Source organism: Dermochelys coriacea, chromosome 6 (assembly GCF_009764565.3).
Source record: "Dermochelys coriacea isolate rDerCor1 chromosome 6, rDerCor1.pri.v4, whole genome shotgun sequence".
Lineage (NCBI taxonomy): Eukaryota > Metazoa > Chordata > Testudines > Dermochelyidae > Dermochelys > Dermochelys coriacea.
In genome coordinates, this window is record NC_050073.1 from 44761626 (window position 1) to 44782412 (window position 20787).

A 20787-nucleotide genomic window follows, 5' to 3' on the forward strand; every position below is an offset into this window, starting at 1 on the left:
TATCAGGGATTCCCTCTGGCCTTATCTGTCCTCTGCCTTAGTGTGTGTGTGTATGAGCAAGAGAAAAGTGACACTCTCAGTGGAAAAGATAATATAGGCTCTAGACTATATTATCTCTTCCTGGGAATCTCTGTGAGGATGAGGAAGGACAAAATTGTCCTAGGCCCTAGTCTATACTTGGCCTATCCAGTTGCTGCCCCCTATTCCAGTGTGTAGACCCATAGAATGGCCTCCGAGGGGGCAGAGATGCTACACAGGCAGCTGACCCCCCCACTTCTGCATTGGAGATAAAACAAAGAACTCATGGAGATGTTTGATTCTGGGAACAATGATCTAGGCCTACATGTAGAATAGCCCATAGTTCAGTGATTTAATTCTTTATTCCGAATGGGTGGGCCTGCACCATTTGGGATCAGAGGACAGAAATATGTTCCTGAAGTCCTCCTAAGGCCCAATCCTGAGAGGCTCTGAGTGCCTCCTGTGATTTCAATGGGAGCTAATCACTTCTCAGGAAAGTGCTCAGCATCTTACAGGATCATGTTCTTAATATACTCTTCCATTTAAGCAGGGCTTTTTCCCCAAATCTTTCAGGAGTCAACTATATTTTTCTGAGTTTTATTGTATACTTGAAATAATATGTAGTTGATCTACAGCACCATTACTTTTAGTTTAATCTTTGAACACTCACAAAATTGGAGGTCTCAAAGGGACATTCAGAAGTTTACGCACAAAAAAAAGCTAAGATGTATCACTCTCAGAAATATTCTCCTCTTCATATCTACAGGCCACATTCATTCCTGGATTTTCCTTTATAACAAGCCACTTACCACAAAGCCATTATGTTATGAACATCAATTAAAAGTGAAGTGCATCAATATTAATATAAACTATACCTCTAGCATTTGCATTTAGCTTCCTTTTTATTAAGTGCTAACACCATAATATAAAATTACTGTTATGATCAAAGTGCTAGGAACAGAGGATCTGTGCCAGAGCCAATTGAAGTCAATAAGAGTCCTTTCAGTGATATCAGTGGGATTGGGATTAGGCCCAGGGAGTAAATGGGAGGCATTTCAGAGTTCAGTCTGCTTGCTGATGAGTGACAGTCTGGTGTTTTATAACAGATAATGCCGTCTTTTATTCCCAGGTTGGACTGACATTTGCTATCGTGTTTGGAGTCATTATATACAGAATCTCCACTGCAGCAGCCTTAGCCCTCAGCTCAACTCCCTCTGGCCGGTCTAGTGTTAGGGTAACAGTCACTGCAACTGCAGTTATTATTAATCTGGTGGTGATCATCATCCTGGATGAAGTATATGGCTGCATAGCCAGGTGGCTAACCCAGATTGGTATGTATAAATCATTGTCAGTTCTATTAGATCAGTTATTTTATAAAATAAAAAAACTACTTATTTACATAGCATCATTTTCTAACTTCAGACAAATAAGCAAAAACAGGAAATTCAACCATAAGGCTGCAATTCTATCTCCTTAGCTTAAAGAAAAAACATCAAAGGGCACATGAAATTGGTTTTATTTTTAGCTGCTTTTTGTCTCTGCTGCTATTGCTCCAATTATGAGTGGGCAAAATGGATCCGGATAAATTAAAACTCTTGTGCCCAGTCATAACTTATTTTGAGGATGCAACTTATTTTGGGTCTTTCTAAGGTTTGGTTATATACAGATACTTTTTCTTTTCTTTTCTTTTCTTTTCTTTTCTTTTCTTTTCTTTTCTTTTCTTTTCTTTTCTTTTCTTTTCTTTTTCTACTTCCAATCATTATTTATTTAGCACAGAAAAATATAAAGACATAGAAAAAAGAAGTGCCAAAACACTGTAAAACTAATTTTCTTGTGCTATTTTCAGACAGGACCAGAAGCAGAAGGGCCAGAAATTTTATCCAATCTCATGTTTTATGCTAGATCCATACTAATTTTACAGACACAAGTAGTTTGGATATTCTCATTGCAAGTGAGATTCATGGGAGTTGTTATCAAATTGGGCCTACCGTTTGAGAAATACTGTAAAGTAGGTCACCAAATTACCTTTCTTTTTTCTCTAATCAATTTTCTTATCTTCCCCTGCCATAGCTGTTTGTTTAAATGTGCAGTTCTGCCATCAATACATGCAAGCAACTCCCATGGACTTCACTTGAGGACAGCCCTCCTGTTTTATTATGCTCTTTTGTTGTTGTTTTTTAAAAACCTCACATATATTAAGTAGATCAGAATAAGTTATCTGTGTGGCTTGTTTCTTTTCCCATTAGTCATTGCCTTCAGTGGGATCAGGTTTCTGCACCTCCATTTAAATATGTTCATACATCCTTAAGGGAATAGTTGTTTGGATTACATTAGGGAATTTTCCAAAGTCCCAACTTCATAAACCCTTAACACTTTCCAGTCCAGAAGTTTCCTTTATGTGTGTCTTGTTTACTTCAGAGGTCCCCAAAACAGACAAGAGTTTTGAAGAGCGGCTGATCTTCAAGGCCTTCCTTCTGAAATTTGTCAATGCCTACACTCCCATTTTCTATGTTGCTTTCTTCAAAGGCCGGTGAGTAACCTAGACATATAGTTTAAAATTTCAGCTGTTACTCTGAGATTATTTTTGTAGGGCCATGTTCTGGTTGAATCTCAGTGTGCAGCTAGTACTGGGAGTCTTACATACATCTAAAGATAGTGTGTGATCCATAGAATTTATCTGTCTCTCTCTCTCTCTCTCTCTCTCTCTCTCTCTCTCTCTTCTGGTGTTGTCCCCTTGCTTGACTTCCCACTTCTCTTTCTCATCTCCCCATGTTATCTCATTTTAACTAAAGTTCATTTATTTTTCTTTGTTAGATGTACTTTTAAAATAAGTTTGCAGATATGTGTCTGTAATACTTAGGATGTATCTAGAAAACTTGGTAAAAACTTTATAATTTAACTAATTTACCAATTAAATTTAAAAAATAAAATTAAAATATTCCAAACACAAGTACCTAAAATTGTCCTTTCTGAACTTTACTATGTGATGACAAATTATTAACTGATCCTAAAGTCCTTCTGCATGTGTAACTCTCATTCAAAGAATTAGCTATTTTATATGCAGGACTGCAGGATCAGATGTATAAAGAAGGTAGAATATAATTCTAACCATTGTTTTCAAACTATCCTAGATTTGTTGGACGTCCAGGAGATTATGTCTACATTTTTCATTCTTTCCGAATGGAAGAGGTAATTGCAATTTATCTTGTGCATATTCATCATTGATCAAGAAAATAACAGTGAATTCACGATCAAATGATTTGGCAAAAATGCTGACTTAATCTCCTTTCCTGGCTTTAGTGTGCCCCTGGTGGTTGCTTAATGGAATTGTGCATCCAGCTTAGTATTATCATGTTGGGCAAACAGCTGATTCAGAATAATCTCTTTGAGATTGGTATCCCGTAAGTAATATAGTTACCTTCATTTTATACTATACGTAAAGTACACTGCATATCAGCCTTTTATGATGCAAACATCTGGCTTCTTTTGGTTTATAGTCCTCATGCAAGAAATCTTTACAGCAAGACTATGCTTGCAATATAGCTGTGCCTTTGTACCCCATAGCATTTTCAAACTCCTTATGTATTTTTGTAACATGCAGACTTCTTTGAAAAGTGTTAAAGACTATTGATTTTATACTCTTTAAGCTAAGTTTGATGTTCAGTATTTGGTTCAGTTGTTATTAGATTTGAATATCAGTGAGTGCTGATCCCTAATTGCTTGTCTTTACCTTTGGCTTTTACACAGTTTTTGTACAGATTATGAAAATTGATGATATAAGGCTTTTTTGTGTCTATTAGTGTGAATTTAATTGTCATTCCTGAACCATCCAAACAGAGGGTGCTTTTTAAATGGGAAAAAACCTGCTAAGCTGATCATTTTTTTTTCTTCCAGAAAAATGAAGAAATTAATCAGATATATCAAATTAAAGCAACAACGCTCTTTAGATCATGAGGAGCATATGAAAAAAAAACAACGCTATGAAGTGGACTATAACTTGGAACCTTTTGCTGGGCTTACTCCAGAATACATGGAAATGAGTGAGTGAAGTGGAAAATAATTAAGTTTTAAACTGTAATGCATATAACTGTGGAGATGGTGAGTTGAGTTCTTTGAACTAGCAGATATGATTCATGTTACACTACTTTATAAAAATGTCCTCCGTAGCAGTGACTGAAACCCTGCTGGCTGTTACAGGTGACTAACTGGTTCATGTGGTATGGCATAATGGCCTGTGTTTGTGTATGTATACTACAGTCCTAGAGTGGCTAACCTAGAGAAGATAAAAGAGCCCTATAACAACAGCTGAAGTGGAAAAGGGCTGGCTTCTATCTCCCATACCATACGTTTGTGGTAATAGCTGACAGCCATGGTTCCAGATACCTCGATACAGTACTGAAATACCAGATGTTATCTGTTGATCTTTGTTACAGTTTAACACACAGTTTGAAATATACTATATTTATAGCACCATTTACATTTGGCTCCAAGAGACAAATTTTGCTCTCAGTTGCGCCCCTGTACACCAACGATAACTCCACTGAAGTTAGTAGAGTTAATTCTGGTTTAAGAGAGCATAAAATTTGGTCCTGTTTCCTGAATTCTGGGCTGAATCCTCACAGATACTCCAGCAATCTCACACAGATCACACACAAATTGTTGTTAGTAATTAGGGCTGTCGATTAATCCCAGTTAACTCATGCAATTAACTCAATTGCACTGTTAAATAATAGAATACCCACCAAAATGTATTAAATATTGTGGATGTTTTTCTGCATTTTCATAAATATTGTATTCTGTGTTGTAATTGAAATCAAAGTGTATACTATTTTTGCTTACAAATATTTGCACTGTAAAAATGATAAACAAAAGAAATTGTATTTTTCAGTTCACCTCATACAAGTACCATAATGTAGTCTCTTTGTCCTGAAAGTGTAACTTACAAATGTAGATTTTTTTGTTACATAACTGCAGTCAAAAACAAAACAATGTAAAACTTCAGAGCCTACAAGTCCATTCAGTCTTACTTATTGTTCAACCAATTGCTAAGACAAACAAGTTTGTTTACATTTAATGGAGATAATGCTGCCCTCTTCTTATTTATGTCACCAGAAAGTGAGAACAGGCATTTGCATGGCACTTTTGTAGCTGGCATTGCAAGGTATTTATGTTCCAGATATGCTAAACATTCGTATGCCCCTTCATGCTTCGGGCACCATTCCAGAGGACATGCTTCCATACTGATGATGCTCATTAAAAAAATAAGCATTAATTAAATTTCTGACTGAGCACCTTGGGGGAGAATTGCATGTCCCCTGCTCTGTTTTACCCGCATTCTGCCATATATTTCATGTTTATAGCAGTCTCGGATGATGACCGAACACATGTTGTTCATTTTAAGAACACTTTCACTGCAGATTTCACAAAATGCAAAGAAGGTATCAATGTGAGATTTCTAAAGATAACTACAGCACTTGACCCAAGGTTTAAGAATCTGAAGTGCTTTCCAAAATCTGAAAGGGACGAAGTGTGGAGCATGCTTTCAGAAGTCTTAAAAGAGCAACACTCCAATGAGAAAACTACAGAACCCAAACCATCAAAAAAGAAAATCAACCTTCTGCTGGTGGCATCTGACTCAGATAATGAAAATGAACATGTGTTGGTCCGCACTGCTTTGGATCGTTATCGAGCAGAACCCGTCATCAGCATGGACGCATGTCTTCTGAAATGGAGGTTGAAGCATGAAGGGACATGTGAATCTTTAGAGCATCTGGTACGTAAATCTCTTGCAACGGCGGCTACAACAGTGCCATGAGAACATCTGTTCTCACTTTCAGGTGACATTATAAAGAAGAAGCAGGTTGCATTATCTCTTGCAAATGTGAACAAACTTGATTGGCCGAATAAGAAGTGGGACTGAATAGACCTGCAGGCTCTAAAATTTTACATTGTTTTATTTTTGAAAGCAAGTTTTTTGCTACATAATTCTACATTTGTAAGTTCAACTTTCATGATAAAGAGATTGCACAACAGTATTTGTATTAGGTGAATTGAAAAATACTATTTTTACAGTACAAATACTTGTAATCAAAAATAAATTTTAAGTGAACACTGTACACTTTGTATTTTGTTGTAAATGAAATCAGTATATTTGAAAATGTAGAAAACATCCAAAAATATTTAAATAAATGGTATTCTATCATTGTTTAACAATTGTTTAGCCATTAATTTTTTAATCACTTGCCAGCCCTATTAGTAATTGATGAATTAGTACTTAATTTAAGCATAGAGTGTCAGCTTACTGCTGTTGAGGGAGCAGGGGACAGGTAGCTGTAATCCACCTTTCCATTCCCCTCATCCTGGAGGATGCTAAGGATGCTCTGCGTTATGCTGGTTGCTGCAGTCTCATAAGCACCATTCCAGGACTGATTGAAGTGTGGTACATTCCAGCCCCACTCCCAGCATGACTCCTCTCTGCCTCTGACATGCTTCCTATTCAGATGGGGAGCAGGTGGCCGAAAGCTTTGCACCACTGGCGCACTTTGCACCACTCAGGGGATTTAATTATGTCAAAAGAATTCCCAGCTGCCCCTTTAGGGCATCTTTGTGGTTGGTTTGTGCTGCCTCACCAGCACAAACTATCAGAACAGGGACTTATGGCTCTTTATGCTTGGATGAAGTACCAATTAATCAACTTCATATTGAAATTTATGTGAGGTATAACTAGCAAGTCTCTCTATGTTGATAGGGTTTGTAGAAACATTTAGGGGGGAAGCATTAATTTGTTGTAACACACCAAAGCACAGTTCATAATTACAGAGCACTCTCAGTAAAACATTTTCTCTTTTCAGTTATCCAGTTTGGATTTGTAACCTTGTTTGTTGCATCCTTCCCGCTGGCTCCTTTGTTTGCGTTGTTGAACAACATCATTGAAATACGTTTAGATGCAAAGAAATTTGTCACTGAGCTTAGAAGACCAGTTGCAGTCAGAGCAAAAGATATAGGTAAGTAGATTACCAAATAGCCTAGTCATGAGATAATGTTACTCCTTTTTTATTTATTGATTGATGGCAGGAATTTTTTTATGCTGAGTTGGGTTAATTAACAGGAAGATCTCTATAGTACAATTGAAAACATTAGAGTGTAACTTAGCTGTGAATTGTCATAACTTATCAAAGCTTTACTTTTAAAATATTAAAAGCAGTGTTTTAAATTCAGATTAATATTTTATTAAGTAAGGATAAAACATCTGAGGATCAGGAATGATCAATAAAACAATGAGATACAGTGCATGGTTTTCCACATCAATAGTTCTTCCTGGCCATGCAAGTTTTATTGCGGAAACAAGAGCTTCTGCATTAAAAACTCCAGTTCCTCAGCTGGGCAGGGGAGATACATAGGGGCAAAGGGGATACTGAGTTACTGTTGAAACATGTGGGAGTTATTTCAGCTGCTTCTTTCCTGGCCAGTATGAATTCTGGGACATTGGAGGCTAGAAACAGCAGTGGATCTGGCTGAAACCAGGTCCTACAGTTGCATAGAAGCACAGTACCAGGTCTGCTACCTGAGGGATCTCTTGACGGCAGAGGAGATGAGAGATGGATTTGCACCTGCAAGCTATTATCCCTCATTACCAGTTAATTGGGATACTGGAAATTCACAAACAGAAAACTCAATGAAAAGAATTATTCACATTATAGTATAAGTCAATCTGAGCAAAGAAAATCTACTGTTAATTACCATACAATGTGTTCCACAGTTCTGAGGCATTTCTGAATGCTCCCCATTGTGCCTAGGCATTGAAGGACACATGAAGGGTTGTTTTTGTGGTCTTTTCCCTTCCTTTTGTCAAATTGTTGCCATCACCATCACATCCTTTTTTCTGTAGTTTGTGTGAGTTCCCTGGCTTCTTCAGCAACTGCTGTGTTTTTAAAATGTCTGTTTATTGTAATTCAGTGCTATTGAGATATTTTAGGAGAATTTCAGATTAAAATGAGTTTCTGCCAAGGTTCCACAGGGCCAAAATATCACCTTGTCATGAAGAAAACCACATAAGGCTTGAGACAGGATTCAACAGACAGAAAGGAGGACCATGCATAATGAGAGGGGATGTTCTAGAATCTAGATAACAGAAATCCTATGCAATCACTGGCAGTGACCAGGGGCCTGCTTCTGCTCTCCACAGTCAGCTCTTCACCAAGCACAACTGGTACACAGTCCAAGATTTACCTTTAAACATGAGCAGAAGAAGGCCCTATATCTGATTCTGTTACAACTCTGCTGGAAAAACAGATGCATTTGTCTGCTCCCCTAGTTTTTCTGAAACACGAATTAAGTCACTGTTGCTAAAAAGAGATATACTAACAATGACCAGATTCAAAATAAATGATGAGAAAGATGGAGTTGACCATTTCTTTATTTATAGATGCTAGAACTAGGGGTACTGAGCGTGCTGCTGCACTACCTGACTTTAAGTGGTTTCTATCATATACATGATTTAAAGTTTGATTCAATGCCTCTCAGGAGCCTCGCTATACAATTTGTTCCAGCACCCCGTGCTTATTAGTTGCTCAGGGTTTATCTTAATTACATAGGATTCTCTAGTACTAGTCCCTGGAAACTTTATGTATGGTAAACACGCACCAAACCAGTAGATGTTAGACAAACTCATCTAAGGGCTACAGAAGCTCAAGTCCCAGCTGGAGTGCTGTTTTGTCATGGAACTGTGGCCTTATACATCTAAATACCAGAGTCATTGGCACAGATCAAACCTGGGAGATTCAGCACCAAAAACACAGGCCCCTATTACTAGAGCTAAAGGAGAACTCTTTTAGCTGTGATTAGTAACCAGAAGGTTGTTACAATTCTAGGGGGACAGTTGCTGGTTGGGTGTGTTATCATATACAGAAAGTCAGTGTGTTATACCAAGACACCACAGAATATAGGGAGAGACTGCGCAGTGGGACTGAGTGATCTTTGTGCATCGTCCTCCCAGCAAACCCCCATGATTGATACTAAGTTAATATGCTGTCAGTATATCTTTTGCATGCACAGCCTCCATACTGAAAAAACCATGCTCAGGGGACCTCAGATACGGTGAAGTGAGCAGCAAGGAGAAACCTTACCAGAGTGGCTTCATTAGAACCATGCTGCTGGTGAGGAGGGCAGAGGCAATGCAAAGAAATAAGGCATCCATGTGGAAAGCTGTAGTTTATGACAGATCCCTTAAGACTGGTACTCTCAACAGAGCAATATATTCTGCAAAGAAGGGATCTTCTGTTGAGATTCTAGTTCCCCATGTGTCATTTTTCCTCATTCCTACTGAAAATTATTTGGGCCCATTTGATCAAGCTTCATGATTTTTTTGCTTATATACCTGCTACTCTCTTCCATTTTGCAGTAACCTTGCCTTTCTCTCCCCCCTGCCCCCCTACCCAAAATAGTGGCTGGCTCAGGTCCTTTTAAAAATGAGGCAGGTGTCTAAATATGGATGTATGGAGCCACATTTTAGGCTCCTGTTGGTTTCTGTTGTATGAAATAGGGTTTGTTACAAACTGAAGACAATAAAACCCTAAATAAAGCTGTAGTGATGTGCAATCACGAGACGTGGCAAATACATGATATTTTCAGTTAACAATGATAAGTTTAACAATCTGAAAGCATTTACCACCATGTTTGTCTTTCCCATAGGAATCTGGTATAATATCCTCAGAGGTGTAGGAAAACTTGCTGTAATAATAAATGTAAGTAATTCTTTGTCAGTAAAATTTGAATGCAATGGGCCTGATTCTCCACTCCATTACACTGGTTTTCTTCTAACTAATCTCCACTGAAGTCAGTGGAGTCACGATTTAAAGAAGCTCATCGACTAGAGAATCAGGTCCAAGGTTTAGTTTTACATTGTCACAGTGTATCATATATTATTTATGCATTATTAAAACTTGCAAAATTAAAAGATTCAGTACTAGAGGCTAATTGGCAATAAAAGCCATAGTAAACTTAACCAGTGGTAGCCTTGGCGTCTTTTTCCAGACTATTTTTACTGCATCTGCTGACCTTAAACTAGCCTTGCTTCCTAGTGGTCTAGATATTTTGTAAGTATCTTTCCTTGACCACATTTTTAAACAAATGCTAATTAAAAAAACCTGTTCCCCTCTACACATATTGGGCCGATCTTCACCTGGTGCATGTCAGTTTAGCTTGACTGCATTCAGTTTACACCACCTGGGGATCTGACTCTTAATGATGTGTTCATATTAGGAAGATGTGATATGATCCATGTCTTTCGGACTCTGTGCAGCTATGGAAACTAATAAGAAAGTTTTCATTCACTTCAATGAATGCAGACTAGGCCCTTAGGAAAACATGCAAGACTACTTCAATGTGTCATACAATCAGACTGCTTTGGATCATTCGAGTCTTCAGAAAACGTTTATATTAGGGTTAAAACAGTAGAATAGCTTGACTTTTCTTTACATTTACACATTTTTCTGTGTGTGTGTATGTGTGTATGACATGTGGTACACAAACAAACACTATTTCATCTCACAGTCCCTTCACACCCAGCAAAAATTAGATCTGTGTCAAAGTTACAAACAAGGTGAAAAGAGGGTCTAGAAACAACAAGAGAGGAGACAATGCTGGACATGTGGCTCGTCTTGAATACCATGCATCTGTGGAGTCTCTGGTTTTCTCCCAGCCTTAAGTTCTAAGGATGTGATTTCCCCTTACATTATCTTATAAATAGATCTGGATGAAATCTTTCAACCAAAATTTTTTTCAGGAAAAAATGCAGATTTGGGTCAACTGAAACACTGTGCAAATTTGTATAGATTTTGTTGAATTGCTTTGGTCAAAAAGAAATAGCCTATAAAAAATTCTGAAAAAGTAAAAATGTTTTATTTCAACATTTCAAATTAAACATTTTTATTCAAAATGACTTTTTATTTTGAAAGTACCTTGAATTTCATTTTGTAAAAATTAAAAAAGAAAAAGAATCAAAATCAAAATGGAGCCTCTTGTTTTGAGTAGAACAAAACATTTTGTGTGACCCAAAATGATTTTTTTAACTTTTCTATTCACTAAAAGTTTTGAAAATTTTCATTTTCTGATCAACTCAAAATTATTGTTTTCTTGAATTTTCAGACTTGACAGAAAACTAAACAAATCTATTATTTGCACAGCTCTACTTTTAAGCTCCCTCTCTAGCTCCTGGACAGTTGTCACTGTGGAGTCTTCTTCCAACTGGAAGAAGAAGATGAGAGGCTACTCAGAGGCCTGTCCCACTCTTGAAGTGGTCCTCAGGATAGCAAAGAGCATATAGCCCATCACCCTCCCTCCAAGCAGGTTACCTCCACCATGCACCTCAGTAACTTGGGAAGTGATTTCTCACTGAAGACTGATCCAAAACCCATTGAAATCAATGGAAGGTCTTCCACTGACTTCAGAGGACTTTGGATCAAGCCCTTATTTCCAAGAAGGGAACTCTCAGAGGCAGCACCCAGAATTGTTGGCAGAGCTAGTTCCCAATCAGTCTTATATTTTGGTGTTCTGCCTTTAATTTCGCCTTTCTCATCTTTTCTGCTTCTCCTCTTTGCCTTAGAAAATCTTCCTATTCTCCCACATTCCTCTCTGCAATCTCTCTCTTCAGGCATTACCCACTGCTGTTCTCCTTACCTTAATCTATCTACTCTCTGTTTTCTATCATAGCATAAGTAAAACTTTTTGTACTGCACATACATGAGCTGCACACAAATTACAATCTTTCATGGTAGCAATAAATGAGAAAAGCCAAAGCTATGGAGAACACAACTAAATTGGCTGTCCTTGCATTCTGTATATCATGCTTATTTATAAAACCTGAGGAGAATAAGAAATTTTAGTGACTGTAAAAAGGCCATCTGGCCCAACATGCTTGCTGTTTTATCTTGATCTAGTTAAAAACCTCATTAAAATTAACAGATTTTTGCAAAGCAGAGGGCATTTCAAGAGTTGGTTGCAGCACATAAAAGTACATCCAGAGCAATCAATCAGAGCTTACACAATCCATCTGGGACCAGTTGTAATTAGAGCAGAGGGAAATAGCATGGTGTTTTGCTTTTTAGCAATGTTGCACAAGTTATTTTGTACAGTCATAGACTTAATATAATTAATAAACAACAGAAAAGCACAGTAAAATCTAAGACACCTTTAAGGTTGGAAACATTACTGGTATTTAAAAAGAAAAATACCTGCTATTTATTTATTCTAGTCATTTATCTAAGAATAGCAAAAGACCAAAACAAAAAAACAAACAAAAGTCTGCAAAGTCTAAGAAATCTAGAGTCTGGGTCTGATCATGGTTGATCAAGTTGTAGTGATCTTTAGCAGCTTTTGCTACAAGGAGATCTTGCTCCCTTTTTGTTGTGATCAGCTATTATATGATATGCAGGGCCAGCTGAAGCAAATCTGGGGTCTCTGCAAGGTCATTTGTTTGGAGCCCCCATCTTCAACGCCCAAAGCTCAGACTGCAATCTTCTCTTTCTGTCTACCCTAAACACAGAATGTGAGGGCTTGCGATAGGGGTTGAGAGGAAGCTGAAGTGGGAACAGAAAAAGTAGTGTGTCCAGGACTAGTACATGTGTTTGTGGAATTTGAGGAATAGCAGATAGAGGTTTTGTGCTACGTAAGGGTGATGGGGACCGAGTAATGAAAAAGGGGACAATATCTGGATTCCCCAGGGAGCTCAAGTTATTTACATAGAGATCTCAACCAACATAAAGCTACTTATACTTGACACCATGCAGCTCTGAAACTTGAGCAGCAAACATCACACTGATGAGGTTTCCATATCCTTAGCATCCCATGGGCTGCAGATTTAGACTTATTGTCTGAATCAGCCCACTGTATACCATTTCTTCGATTCATAAGCATTATGTGGGGAAGATGCACTTGAGTATATTATCCACTAAGAATTACCTGAATATTGCATTCATTCTTTACTTTTATGGCTTAGGCATTTGTGATCTCATTCACATCTGACTTCATTCCACGCCTCGTGTACCTGTATATGTACAGTGAGAATGGCACCATGCATGGCTTCGTGAACCATACGCTATCCTCTTTTAATGTCAGCGATTTTCAAGGAGGAACAGCTCCAAATGACCCAATGGAACTTGGCTACGAGGTTCAGATATGCAGGTACTCTCTTAAATGATAGCCATTTTAAGTTATTTTCCCTGTTGAATGGAGGTACTAGCTTCTTCGTGCATCTGGTGGGACTCATAGTTACACAATCACATCCCACCTGATTTAAGTCCTGTTGTAGTCTACTGGCAGCTCAGTCTTCTTTATCCAATAGAGAGAGCAGTTACCATTGAAATCTTTGCATATAGGTAAAGTTACCACAGCACTTGTAGCATATGCATTGCTTAGTTTGAGAAAATGAGTAAACATTAAATACTTGTCAGGGCATTTGCAAAGTGTTTATTGCTGACAAAGTATTTATCAACTATTTGGGTTAGAGGAGGGAACAAAAAAAAACAACCCCAAACTTCCAACATTGTATGGAACTCCCCTATCCAATTTCAGGATCTAGCATGATTGGTGAGTTTAAAAAGTCATAATCTCCTCCACTTTTAAAAAGTCATAACCCCCATCCTTCCTGCTCAGGATAGGGCAACACCACTTCTTAATCACCCAAAGCTGCTGGTGGGTCAGTGCAAGGCACTTCTCTCCTTTGCTTGGCCAAAAAGCCTCTGCATCACTTGAAGTCACTACAGAACTAGAGGGTGATACTGGTAATCATAGGAGGGTCTTCTGCAACATGCTTGTTCCAGGATGGCGCCATTTTACTGAGATGATCTTATGTTTCCATGATTCTATTTTTGAGGCTTGTAAAATATCACCACATCGTAATGTTGTGCTGTGACATGATGTTTTGATGCAGTCACTTCACAGCATACTGATGCTTTGGGGCAAGAAGATTACATTTTGCCAAGATGTCACAATTTTGCATCATGATTAGGCTTGGCAGGAATTGATTTAAATCGATAGATGTCGGTAAACATTGATTTCAACTGACGCACTAAAATAGACGGGGGAAAAAAATCCATCTGTTACAAATGGCTCAAATGCAGCCTCCCCCGTGCACCTTGTGTCTGCAAGGATTGGATGTCTCTGGCCCTGTAGTAGTGCAGAGAGCATCTGCAGCCTTGCTGTCGCAGGAGTGAGGGAATGGGGCCATGACGGAGAAGCTGCAGAGACTTGCTGTGGGGCCACTGATGCTGGATCCCTGCAGCACAAAGTGCAAGGAAGGCTATGGTCCTGGTGGGACAGAGCAGAGACCCCTGGCCAAGCTGCAAGGAGGAGGGCAAGCCTCTGGCCACCAGGAGGCCACCCTGCTGTTGAATGTCTCCTGCCTGGGGATGGAGACATTCACCAGAAAGGTGGCCTTCTCTGCGGCTGGGTGTTCATCTTCATCCTTCTCATTGCAGTCCTGGCCAGGGGTCTCTGCTCTGGCTGCAGCCTTCAGCACTCTATGTGCCTGCAGGAATCTGGTGTCATCGGCCCCACAACTACGCTGCAGCTCCACCATCACGACTCCTCTCTCTCACTCACCAGGCAGGAGTATAGGGGCCATTCCCAGGCAGAACTGTTCAGCAGCAGAGTGATCTTCCCTGCTGCTGGGGGCTCATCCTCCTCCTTGCAGTCCTGGCCAGGGTCTCTGCTTTGCTGGGCCAGCACTTTGCTGGGCCTCCCGTGCATCTTGTTCCCTAATGCCTTGGGCCCTTCTGCGATTGGGTCCTTGCAGCTCAGCTGTCAGTGCTGGGAACTCCCTGAAACATCACTGTCAGCACTTTCCCTAATTCCAATCACAACCTTGTCTTCCTTAGTTTCCCACAACTTTAAAAATAGAAGTTGTTTAAAATAATAATAGCTATTAATCAAAAATGAAAAAAAATAAAAATTGAAGTCTGCCAACCCTAATCATGATGTACGGATGCAATGACACTACTTCAAGATCTACCTATCATACTGTCCAGGTGATCCAGTAGTTCAAGCTGACAATAATGGCAACTTTGTCTACACTGTGGGCCCATTTTGCCATCCCTCCTGGTATAGCATTCCCATTGACTTCAGCACTGACAGAATAAAATCCTTGGTCTTAGACCCATCTAAAATTCTAATATACATGGAACTAGTGTGATCAAAACAAATGTTAAATATTATTTGCATTTTTGAAGGAAAATTCTTGCTGAATATTTCAGCTGGTCAAGAAATCTGGGTCAATGTTGAAATGCATTCTTTGCCTAGGCTAACTTAGATATGCATCAGCTTCAAAATGTTCTCAAAGCCTGCAGTTGGGGATCAAAGCCAAGAGCAGCAATGAGAGCAATTCAAACAGCAAAGATAAGGACAAAGATTGGAGACATTACAGAAAAAAAATACAGGATTTTGGTCTGTTTCTATTGGAAAATGACAGAAATTGACAAGAGAAAAAAGGGTGGATCATTCAGCGTTTTTCTTAATTTATGCTATTTACAACTGTCAACGAAATCAAAAGTTAATCTGTTAAAATGACTATTAAAATTAAAAATCACATTTACTGTGACATGAAAGTGAAAACCAGCTAGAATCAGCAAAGTTATCTACTCTTACCTACCTTTCCTTTCCTCTGTATCCCTGAGGTGATCTCTCTTGGGGGAGGAAATACCAGTTTGACTGAAATGTTTTCAGTGTAGAATTATGACTAGAAGGGAAGAATAGGCTTCATGGCCCAACACACAGCATTGTGTTTTCTTCTCTCCTTTCCCCATAAGTCCCTTTTTAATTCCCATTCCATCTTTTCTCTCACACTCCCTTTCTTCTTGTAAAATCACATTTCATAATATGGAGATATAATTCCTGCATAAATTTATAATACAATGGTGCTAATTTAAATTCTTCCATTTTTTGGTCAGGATACTTTTTAAAAACAAAATAAAATTGCTGTTGATATATCACAGATTCATAGAATATATAAACCAGTGCTATAGTGAAATTCTTCTTTCATATCAACTCAGCAAGAGCTTGACTCCAATCTTCTGTTTTTCCTATATGTGAAAATCTAAAAATTGGAGTTCTGATCCACCATATCAATTTGAGTTCAGTATTTTGCTCTTATAGCTGAACCTGAAACATAAAATACCTCCCAAACTTGGAAGAAGTTGAGATTGTGATTTGAATTTTGCAGCTCAGCCCCTCTTTACTCTGAGTTTATATTGTTCATACTGATCAGAAAGCATAAACATTTAAGAGTTGTCTTCTTCTAATCCACATACAATTTCAAGGCTGTGGCAGGCTGTTAGTTTTGTCTTGTTTGGCTGGATTTTTACACAGCCTTTCTGTAAGAGGGATTTGTATCAAGAAGATCTGAATTACTGTTTAATGCATATTCTGTACTAATCCCTAATTGTGTGAACATTTTAAAACAACATCCTTGATTTACTATGTCTTGTTTTACAGATACAAAGATTACCGAGAACCCCCATGGTCTGAAAACAAATATGAAATTTCAAAGGACTTCTGGGCTGTCCTAGCAGCAAGATTAGCATTTGTGATAGTTTTTCAGGTACTGTTTGATGTAAATTTTTTTCAGACTCCTAACAAGGAAAGAGAGATCACATATACATACATAAAAGTATTCCTTAACTAAATGAGATGAGAGTCCACTGGATATCATTTACCAGTCAGAGTTCCTCCCTGAGGGCACTGATCTTCACAACCTTCTCAAGCATGATGCAAAGCCACAGAACAGCCACAGGATGTATCCCCCACAGGGATGCACTGCTCCTTGCACCACATGCAGTGTATATAGACCAGTAACTTTAATGGGAGGTGAGGCACAAGGCCTGTGCATCACTTAGGTCCCATTTAAATCCTACAAGCAGGGATTAAGAAGGATTTAAGTGCAGACTTGGAATAGCCAATGTGCACTCTGTACACTTGCACAGGGACCCCAAAATACAGGGTGCTCTGCTCACCGGATTTGGATGGGTGGCATTGTGATGGGCCAAACTTGAGTGGCGCTCTGACCCCATGTGCCATGTAGAAATGCCACTCATTCAAATTTGGCCTAGCCACCTGCCCGTCTTGTCCTGTGAGCGGGAGGCAGGCGGTGGGATTGAAGAGAGTCACTGGGCAGCCAGAATCAGGAGGAGCCTCCCTAGCCCGGGACAGCAGCAGAGAGCTGAGCCAGGATGGGAGGAATGGGGGGCCCCAGGAAGATCCCAAAGCAGTGGGTGAGGGACTGGGGGTAAATTGTTGGTGGGCTATTGGGCAAGTGGGAAGAGATTCAGGGCTGTGGGGTGAGGGGTGGAGGCAAGTGGGGAATGTTAAGAAGCAGTGGAGTGAAATGTGCAGGCTGTGGAGGTAATGGGGGGCCAGGATGTGGGGCCTATGGCAACTGGAGCTGTGGTGTTGGGAGCTTCAGTGAGAGGGATGTATGTCAGGGCTGATAGGATACATGGGGTGGCTGTCAGGATAAGTGGGGACTGGGGAAGGGTTTCTGGGGTATATATTGGTTGGGAAGTGCATTCAGGCTTGGTGTGGTAGGTATGTATGGGTTGGATGCACTTGCTGTATGGCCCTCTATTCATGTCGTGCAGCTCTGGCAGAAGCTGGAGCAAAGCTCAAACAGTCACTCAAGCGGTTTGGTCCAGCCTCCCCTCTGTCATGACAGCAGATGAGGTGTGGCAGTCACTGGGCCTAATTTGAATGTAGGTCCCCAATTTCCATAGAGCACAGGGCCTCAAAATCCTCTAAACCAAGCCTGCTTAAGTGATACATAGACTGGTATGCTGGTCCTGAATGGATTTCATCTAGAGTCATTTCTGGAGCAGGCCAAAAAATGAATTTCTAGCAATGAGAAATGCCAAGATTTCAAAATTTGATTTCCTCTGAAACTGGGAGGAAAGTCAAAATCTCTGCATTTTTTGCTAAATGAAAATATTTTACATAATGGATTACATAAACATCAAAATTGAAGTAAACATTTTGACCTTATTGAAATGTTTTGATACTATTTCATCAACATTTTTGACAAAATGGTTATGTTCCCATGAAATGTTCTGTTTTGTCAAATCAGCATTTTGTAACAGTGAACTGTTCCATCAGAAAATTCTCAGCCTACTTAGTCATTTTTCATGCACTGTTAATGTCAAGCATAAACAGCCATATACCAACTACAGTATTTCCCTCTGTCTTCTCATTACTGTATATTTTCTGTATCAGTCAGGGAGACCTATTCCTGCCATTTTCCTCTGTCGCCTAATCTTTATGGGAAGGTGATGGTAAAGCTAAATAGCTGATACATGGAACTTTCAACATGCTTGTGAGGAAGAGAAAGGCCCAGCCTAAAATATTCTCCCTTCTGAACTACAACAAAAATCTAAATATCTATATCTATATCTATTCTTGTTTCATTTGACCTTGCTAACATTTTCTTAAAATCTATTTTTCAGAACTTGGTCATGTTTATGAGTGACTTTGTGGACTGGATTATCCCAGACATTCCCAAGGACATTAGTCAGCAGATTCATAAAGAGAAAGTTCTCATGGTGGAGGTGTTCATGAAAGAAGAACAGGGAAAGCTGCAAATGCTAGAAACCTGGAAAGACAAGGACATGAAAAAAGGTGAAAACTGTAACAATCACAGCCCCAAGCTCTCAAGGAGCCACAGCGGAAGCATGTCCTCCTGCCATTCATATCACATTGATGTATAGAAGAGGAGGGTAGTTTTGTTTTGTTGAGGCATTCCACTGATAAACAAGCCATCACGTAAAGGGCAAGACTTGATTTATGGACAACCAGGTGAATGTTTAAGTATGTGCAACCATTTTGCTCCCATCTTTGTGAGAAATGCACTTCTTACAAATATGGAAGGCCACATTCTATTTCTGATAGGATTTTTTTTTAAGTAATGCAGGGAATTTTTATATTTCATACTTAGATAACACTGTGGATGTTAGTGTGTGTTAACAAAATGTTGGTACTTAGAAATGTTCTCTGAGAATCTGACTTTAGCTTATTAATTAAGAAATAACCAAAGTCAATTTCAAATCATAATAATTTTAAATCTTTTTGGCAGTCCATCCCTGAAAGGCTTTGGGCAGATCTACAAAATATATGCAAAGTCAATTTTACAATGTGCTCTAGCGTTTCACTTAACAGGAGAAGAGAAACAATATAAACTTTATAAGGCATCTTCAGTTTCAAAAGATGCAGCTCAGCTCCCCTGGCAGACATAATCTCGATTTGAACGTGCAGATCCTAGGCAAACAAAATTCTCCTTGTCAGGAGTCTGAAAAGATTTACATCATACAGTATATAACTAGGCTAGATACAGTGAAGCTGGTGCACAGTAAATTACCCATTGGAAGATTTACCCCATCGACAGGGATAGGGTGGGGGAATTGCTTTTTTTTTTTTTTTTTTTTTAAAGCTGAGACTCCACAGGGACCCTGCTAGCAGTCTGCTGTGCACTAGAGTCTTCTATTTGGGCACTTCCCCACTGTGAAAAATAAGAAGATGAAGTCGGTGCAGAACACGTTAACCTTAATCCCAACTCTGTGCACCACTGACAGCTGTTCACTTACCCAAAAAGCTCATCAGGTGAAATATTCATGTTGGTGCAGGTGCTCCAGTGCCCTAGATTGTATTGTGGTCTTGTCATAGTCTACTAAGGGTTCTGAAGCAGTACCAGCACAATTTCACAGGATTTCCCAGCAGACAGAGCACTGTGGAGCATTTTCCAAAGTGTCCTGAATTATGAGCACATGTATAGCTACAGTAATTTACACTGCCCTGCCTAATATCTAGGCATCATTGTTACTGAAAGGATACACTGAATCCACCTTTCCCCACCAGCTCCTTCTCTACAGCCCACTCTCCTTTGCAATGAAGAGGAGGTCACAGCCATTTTGCTTGGCTACAGTCTCCCCAGCGTGGCAGATTTTCTGATACTAATAACATCTACCAGAGACTATGCCAGGAAGAGTAAGGGTAGATTCTGGATGAATATGCATCTTATTGTCTTTAATGGAAGTTTTGCCTACTCTGGAACTACAGGACCAGAATTTCAATTACAGGACTTTTATTTTGTCTTAAAATATGTTATCTTATATATAAACATTTCCTTAAAATAAATCTAAAATCCTTATCTGTAATGCATGTCTAGACCCCATCAGTGCAACTTTTCATGTACAGTAAATTTTTAGTTTAAGGTTTGTCTAGTGATAAACTGCACTTCCTAAGAATATTGGTGCAATGAACCTCATTTCTTTTAACATCTTCTCTTGTCCATTGCACTCATACTGAAAAAGCAAACTAAACAATACACTAAACCAAATAACTAAAATAAAAACAAAAGTTTTTCAGTCTGTCTACTGTATGGTTTGTTACAAAACCAAATGTCAAAAGACTTATAGTTCATGAAAATAAGTGGGGTGGGGATGGGGGGGGTGTCTATTTTTATTTTTATTTTGTTTGTCAAAGTAATGTAAAGATTTAAAATAGAACTTTAAAAATACCACACTTTGTTTTGTAATATTTATTGTTTTTACTATAAAGTATGTGATTACCTTCAGATATTTTTTCTGTAGTCTGTTCAAAAAGACACCAGAAGAGAAATTATGTGGAAAGAAGTGAATTATAATAACCAAATATTGTTAAAACTAATTTAAAATATTGATCCAACCAAAGATTTTTATTAATAAAGGGCTTATATTTTGTTAATGCTTGTTTCTCTAA

The 20787-nt window shown here is 38.9% G+C and overlaps 1 protein-coding gene across 4 annotated transcripts in view; it reads left to right on the forward strand.

Moving 5' to 3' along the window:
• The window catches only part of ANO1 (anoctamin 1), a 68656-nt gene extending 49414 nt beyond the window's left edge, over positions 1-19242 (forward strand). For all 4 annotated transcript variants that reach the window (XM_038405638.2, XM_038405641.2, XM_038405639.2 and 1 more), the window contains 10 exons: positions 1148-1349; positions 2437-2548; positions 3150-3207; positions 3319-3419; positions 3913-4058; positions 6870-7022; positions 9709-9761; positions 13013-13197; positions 16504-16609; positions 18501-19242. In XM_038405638.2, the coding sequence (XP_038261566.2) occupies positions 1148-1349; positions 2437-2548; positions 3150-3207; positions 3319-3419; positions 3913-4058; positions 6870-7022; positions 9709-9761; positions 13013-13197; positions 16504-16609; positions 18501-18761 (1377 nt within the window). In that variant the 3' untranslated portion in view covers positions 18762-19242. The remainder of the gene's footprint in view (positions 1-1147; positions 1350-2436; positions 2549-3149; positions 3208-3318; positions 3420-3912; positions 4059-6869; positions 7023-9708; positions 9762-13012; positions 13198-16503; positions 16610-18500) is intronic.
• Positions 19243-20787: the final 1545 nt, after the last annotated feature.